Consider the following 7,521-nt stretch of genomic DNA (forward strand, 5'->3'; position numbering starts at 1 on the left):
AACTAGAACGTGAGGGGATTGAATAGTGTAGCAAGAAGTGAAGCCATAAAGATGATAATCCAACAAGTCAAACTAAGAATTGTATATCTGTAAGAAACAAAGTTAAATAGCAGATCTAATCACCTAGCAGTTGATTTTTGGGCTATAGCTGCTGAGGGTATGAATGTAGAGGCAAATGACACGAGAGGTGGGATATTAGTGGCTTGGGATCAAGACTAGAAGTCAGAACAGCTGCTGGTCAAAAGATGTTACTCAATTTCAATGAAAATGGCCATCAAGCTAAGTAGCATCTCCATATGGATCATTGCAGTATACGAGCTAACTGAGAATAACAAGAAATTTAAATTTATGAGTGAATTAATAAGTTGCCAGCCAACTGGAATGATCCCATGGTTATGTCTAGATGAATTTAACCTCACTTGTGAAGCCGAGGACAAGAATAATAATAACATCAATAGGAGACAAATGAGAGATTTCAGGCAGTCACTTGATGCAAGTGAGCTACTGGAAATAAAGCTTATTAACCGCAAATTCACCTGGAGCAACAATCAAAGCAATCCAACACTAGTTCACTTAGACTATATCTTTTGCAATATTCCTTGGGACAACACCTTTGTAGATTCAAACCTGATGGCCCTCTCCAGCTCACTCTCCAATCATTACCCATTATTCCTTTGCAATCGCCTGCTTCCGCTGAAGAAAGTAGCCTTCCGCTTTGAACGGTTCTGAATGTGAGCGCTAGACATTTATGAGATTGTTGAATGAGCATGGAGACAACTAGATAGAGGTGACTTGGAGATGATAAGATTGCATAACCACCTAAGTATAGTACGGTGAAGGCTCTCAAACAATGGAGCAAATCCTTGTTCTCAGCAATGCTAAGTTGTAGTTTCAAGTTGTCAATGAGATCATCTAGCATCTAGAAATGGCCTTACAAACACGCGTGCTAGACGCTACGGATTACCTCGAATTTTCCCAAACTAATTTGGAAAGCCTGGGTGCCGCCACAGTGCAAATTATTTTTGTGGATGCTACCGCAAAACAAGGTCTAGATAGCAGCATGCTTACGATTTCGGGGTTCAAAAACTAATTACTTCTGTGCACTATGTGAAAGGTGCCTGGAAACGGCTACACACCTCTTCATCTAATGCCCTTACTCGAAGAAAGTCTAGTGCCTTATTGTAGTTTGGTCCAGCCGTCCAGCTGCCCAAATTTACATCCTTTGCAATGCAATGATGAACAAGATATGGACGAATAGTTCTACTGACTGACCAATGCATGTACCAAAAGGGCGCATACATTAGCAATTCTTACAGTTTGTATTTGGAAGCAATGAAATTTCGTGGTGTTTAGGGAATCAAGACAATCAGGATAGGCAATATTCACAAAGATCAAGGATACATGCTCGTTTTGGATGTTGCTGCAGGGGAAAGGTTCTAGCATTTCCTAGTAGCTCAGTGGTTAGCGAGTAGTCAGCTTTGTTTCTCGACCTACACGGTGCCACTGTGATAGGTTACGCCTCTCGTGCATGTATGCTTCTTCTTTTTTTTATTAATATAGTGTATCTTTTTTTAAAAAAAACTTCTCTTTAGTAATTTTGTTGCCAAGTATGTTGTTGATTATGATCATGCTTGCTATTTTTATCATTTGCTCTAGTTAGATAGTTTATAATAAAGTTGCATACATTAGTTCTTTGTTTACATACTATGGGGATTGTTGTTCTAATGAGCTAATCCTTGCAAATATATATTGCTTATTGTAAAGTTCAGACAACAATTTATTTGAACTATTGTTAGCTAGGCGGCAATTCTGTTATACACACACAGTTGTTTGATGAGACGCATGTGAGTGATTATGCTGCTAGTTTTGCCCATAGTATGATCATAGTATGGCATCGCTATCAAGGATGCAATTCCTTCCCCCTCAATGTTTACATGGTGGCTGCTGCATCATCGTCAGCAGCAGTCAGTCAGTGGAGCTCTAGAACTAGAATGCGCAGCTGCATACTTTTTCCAAGAAAGATTCGTACTCGATCCTCGTCCGAGCATTCGACTCGCAGCCCATAGACTGTGGGCGCGCGCCCACAATATTTGGGGTGCGACGACGAACACGAGACCGACCGTGCCGGCCCACTTCACCTGTTTCCTCTATTTTTTTTTTCCTTTACAGTTCACACGCGCGAGAGCGAGACTCCCCTCTTCCTCTGTCCCTGTGCCGCCGCTGCACTGCAAAGACGTCCAAGACGAAGAGCCCGGGGAAACGACATGTGCGGGGGAGCCATCCTTGCCGAACTCATCCCCGCGCGGGTGCACCGCCCGCTGACGGCCTCCACGCTCTGGCCAGCGGCCGGCCTGCGCGGGACCATCACCGGCGGCAAGCGGAAGGCCGATGATGACTTCGATGACTTCGAGGACTTCGAGACCGAGTTCCAGCTTTTCGACGACAAGGAGTTCGACTTCGACGACGACCAGGAGCCGTCTCCCCCAGCTTCGCCTAAGGCCGGCGGCTGCGCCCGCAAGCCGAAGGCTGCCATTGCTCCTCCTCCTGCTGCTGCTGGTACGATCAGTCAGACCACCACCACCACCACACTCCAACATGGAGCGCGCGCACGCGCACGCGCACGCGCGCCGTTTTCAGCAGGTGCCTCCACTTCCACGAATCCGACGACCCCACGCAACAAGAAGTACAGGGGCGTCCGGCGCCGCCAGTCAGGCAGGTGGGCCGCCGAGATCAGGAACCCGCAGCTGGGGCGTCGCGCCTGGCTCGGCACGTACCACACCCCCGAGGAGGCCGCCCAGGCGTACGACCGCGAGGCCCGCCGGATCCGCGGGAAGAGGGCGCGGCTCAACTTCCCCCTCATCCCGCACCAGGGTCCCGCGCCCGCCCCCGCCCCCGCGCCCGCTCCCGCCCCCGCGCCCACGCCGACGCCGACGCCGACGCCGGTGGCCATCGATCTCAACTTGCCGCCCGCCTCCGACGACCTCGACGACCCGGCTTCGGCTGGTGACGGCGACGGCAAGACGGGTGCTGACGGAGATGCAGGTACGTAATATCTCATGACAGCCATGCTAGCTTTACCACATGAGCAAACAAGGCACTAATGACCTAGGTGATATGATTTGCAGAGATGGCCGGCGAGAGCACGCTAGTGCGGGTCCAGGAACTGATCGCGCAGGGACCTCGCGACGAGCGGCTGGTGGCGAGGATCGTGCCTGAGCTGATGAGGCACGGCAGCAGGGGCGAGGCTACAGCGGCCGACTTCAGCCGTCAGATGGAGGAGATCGCTGCCTTGCGGAGGGACCTGGAGACACGCGAGAGGCAGCTTGTTGAGCTGGTTTCCCAAGTGCTTCGTTGATCACTCACTAGTCACTCCGATGATGATGTCTCAGCTCCATCCTCGTGCTGAAACTGAAATGCTGGTGTTTGGAGAATTTTTATTTGATTCCATTGCCGTCGATGGACTATTATAGATGGCTGAATGATGACTGTGAAGTTTGAACAATGTGTTTGTAAGAGAAGAGCACTAGAACAGTTACCTACTCTTACAGTTACAGTTCTGTTTGCAGCTTATTTCTAGAGTTTTTTTTTTTTCTGGGAAACTCTGTCCTGAGTGTTAAAGGACCTGAATGCTCTTGGACCTGATAATGTCTTACTTGATTGCTGAATAAGGCATACTGGGTATTTGGAATACTTTTTTGCATTTAGTTTAATAGCTTAGCTTTATCTGTTATGGTAACGTCCACCAGATGATGAAGCGCAGCCTAATGTTTTTCCCATATCCTAATCCGCTTTTCTTTGTCAAATTCGGTGCGGAGCGGATAATACACGAATGGAGATGTGGATACGGTTTTTTTCGGTAGTCGGAACTGGTACGGATATAGAGCGGAAACGGATCGGAGACGGATTTTAATAGTCGAGTAACATGTGCATACATAGAGAATTAGGGCATGTTTGGTTCCCCTTGCTAAATTTTAGCTAGCTAAAATTATTTTAGCTACTCTTGGATGACTAATGGAACTAAACTATTTTAGCTCCTTTTAGTCAATGTGTTTGGAACTTTAGCTACTAAAGTGACTAAAGTTTAGCTAGCTAAAATTTAGCAAGGGGAACCAAACAGGGCCTTATATGCTTGTCAAGAATTATTTAGTACAGAACAAGAATAGACAATAGATAATAATCTTGCATTGCATTCCATGTTGCTGCTCTCACACTAATAATTAACACTTTACATGATATCTCCACTAAAAAATAATAAATTATTAGCCAATAAATAATAGCATCTAGCAAAATTCTTAATTTAAAAATTAGAAAATTAAACAACCACATCATAAAATAAAAGTCCTCAGCTAACAAACTTTTTAAAATCCTAAATTCTTTAGTCTTGGAAGAGAAACCTTCGGATATCCTATTTTGAACATCGGATAATCCGTATAAAATTTGCGGATAATCAATATCCGCCGGATTTTAACTATTTCATATCCTACCCGTATCCGCGGACAATCGGATTCGGATTATCCGTATCCGCACGGATGTTAAAAGTCCTTCTCTATATCCTCAAAATTCGGATTCGGATCGGTTCAGAGAATTATCCACACCACTTTCACCCCTAGCGGCTAGGATGACGACGCGAGAAACATAAGGAGCGTGGCAAGCGGCATGCGCGGAGCGCGGTCACCACGGCGTGAGAACGTCCGCTCCGTAGTTTCAGGATGGAGTTTTTTTTTAATCCTATTTCAAGGTGTTCTATCCATTTTTTTGAAATGCAAGCAACAATAGTCCTCTTTTGTGCGTGCACTGAATTTGGCCTACAGGTTAGTGAATCGAACTCTGTTAAGATATCTCTCTTTTTTTTTTGAAATTTTTAAGATATCTCTTGGGTCTAATACTACAAGTACCTACTTCTTTCCGAACAATATCTATGAAAAATTTTACACATGCTATGACATCTTCCATATACAAATTTTACACATACATGTCCAATGAGGAGTATAAAGGTAAGTAAAACACGTATTTTATCCTTATTCATATCAATCAGGCCTGAACTATATATTTGGATTGTAGTATTTTTAGTGTATATCTATTCTAGATTTTTTTTGTTTTTTTATAAAAAATAATTCTATATATTTTTATAAAATCTAATTGATCTCTCTAAACTATCATGAAAGTTTGATCTACCTCCCTCGTGGATGACTTGGCACCACGTACAACGACTAATGTGGCACCACGTCATTCAAAACCAATATCAAAATCGCCCAGGGAGGTAAGTCAGATGGTTTTAATAGTTCAAGGAGTGTAAATTTCGGTTTTTAAATTGACTAGCAAAACATGCCCGTGCGTTGCAACGGGGTATAGAATTTATTATTTGATAATTGTACACTTTTTGTAAAATTTAAATGAGTTTAGTCCAACCTTGAATCAAATTAATATAACCCCACCAAAACAAACAAAACTACCAATCTAATATCGAAAATCACCTTGAGAAGAAATAGAAAAAAATCATGTCCCATAAAAAAATCATAAATCTTCATGTACAGTGGAGGAAAAAGAGTAAAAAATGATATAAAATATGTATAGAAATTAAAAAGGGAAGAATATTAGGTAAAGAAAGCATAAAAGCATCACATGAGGGAACAATTTCATCAAACAACACGTCAGATCAGTCCACTTTTGTTGTCGCTCAGTGCAATCCAAAGCAAAACCAGCGGCGCAGTTAGTGACAAAAGCCCACAGTCACAGCCGCCACATAATAATACAATTAATAGGTAACAGTTCTCAACATCCTTTCATCACAACATTTGTTTGAGACATACATGAACAAAGCATATGTAATTTCGTATGATTAAGAGGAAATACCTTGTGTCCAGCATTGATGCATCACAAGAGAAGGAACAACCGATGAGAGGGCGATCATCTCCAATCTCGCTACACTCCAAGACAAACTCCCCGGCCTGCTTCACGACGAGTTCGGCCTCCGCCTCTAGGCCTTCATAGGAATCCTCGTGGTAGCGCTTGGCCATCTCAATCCTGGCCTTGGCACGGGGCAGCGAGTACTGTGCAATGTCGACACGCGCCTTGAGAAGCTCCTGCGTGCCCTTGGTGAAGAAGGGGTACTGGATCTGCTCCTCCTCGCCGGTGCGTGCAGCGTGGTCGTCCTCCTGCGCGCGGAGGAGACGGTCGACCTGGCCATCGGCCTCGAGCCGGACCATGAGGGCTCGGAGCGCGGTTGTGGCGCTCCATTTCGCGCTCGCCGAGGCGACGGAGGCAGGCCCGCATGGCCATGGCGTAGGCGCGGCGCCGCTAGAGGAGCTCCTGCACCGATTGCTCGTGACGCTCCCACGCGGCGCGGTGGTCGTCGAAGACCTCGTAGTCGGCCTCGCCTCCGCCCCCGGCGGAGGAAGTGGCGGCGACGGGACGGGGATGGGATGGGAGCGATTGGCGGGTGGACGGGGACGGGGAGCGGAGCCATGGGAGGAGTGGGGGCCGGGGGCCACAAATTTTTTTTAAAAAATTACTTTTTCTCAATTTGGTAATATTGCAACGGAAGAAAAACATCAAATAACCCTAGAAAGTGATGACATAATGTTACATATCTATTTATATTTATTTTCTTTTTATAAAATTTAAAGTCCATAATTTATTTTATTGATAACCATAACATCTATGGTATTAGATAATTAATATTTACAATAATATGTAGCTTAAAGACATATTTATTTAATAATAATAATAGAAAATAGTTAAATCTTATCTCACTCTAATATTACCTCTTAATATGCCTCAGTATTATATTAAAACATGAGAAGTTTGATGCTAGCATTATTTTTTTTTAATTTAGATTAGGATTGCTATGAAATATGAATCAAGCATCACATTAAATAGGCTACCATTAAATTTTTTATAATAATTGGAGCAAGATAACTACAATTTTAATTTTAGAGTAAAAAGCATAGGTAAGCATTTCCAAAAAAAAGTGTACTAAAATTTGTGATATTTTTTGTTTACTGCATGGATCTACATATGTAGAGATGAAAAAAATTTGTTTTATAATTTTTAGATTTTTGTATGAATTACTATGTATTTTTTAATTTTCAGCCGATTTAAAAAATAAAAGAAAAGTAAATTGGAGATTTTATATTGGGAACCCTAGAATTTTTTTTATTTTTTTCTCCCTTCCATCGTAACGATTCTGGGTTGATTGAGTCTGCAATATGAGATTTTGCATTAGGAACCCTAGAATGTTTTTTATTTTGTTTTTGCCCTTCTAGAAACGTTAGACGGTAACACAGACAGAATTAGGAACACGGAGAGGATTAGGAGCAGAAGAAAATATTTGGCAAACTGAAATTTTCGCTCTTTATAGATAGGTATAGATATAGATTAGGGTAAATCGAACTTATGCAAAAGTTAATGGTGATAAAATAGATTTTTTTATAGAACAAAGAAAAGGATTGTGTGTGTATTTGTTGCATGGGCCAGCAGACTCTAATCTTGCAGCGCAGAGAAGCAGAGCGGGTGGAGATG

General features: G+C 43.4%; 1 protein-coding gene across 1 annotated transcript; it reads left to right on the forward strand.

Moving 5' to 3' along the window:
• LOC8082009 (ethylene-responsive transcription factor RAP2-12) lies at positions 1,977–3,690 on the forward strand. The gene is made up of 2 exons (XM_002465704.2): positions 1,977–3,042; positions 3,126–3,690. The coding sequence occupies exons 1-2, from the start codon at positions 2,265–2,267 to the stop codon at positions 3,353–3,355; spliced, it is 1,008 nt and encodes a 335-aa protein (XP_002465749.1). The 5' UTR covers positions 1,977–2,264; the 3' UTR covers positions 3,356–3,690.

Source organism: Sorghum bicolor, chromosome 1, assembly GCF_000003195.3.
Source record: "Sorghum bicolor cultivar BTx623 chromosome 1, Sorghum_bicolor_NCBIv3, whole genome shotgun sequence".
NCBI classification, from domain to species: Eukaryota; Viridiplantae; Streptophyta; class Magnoliopsida; order Poales; family Poaceae; genus Sorghum; species Sorghum bicolor.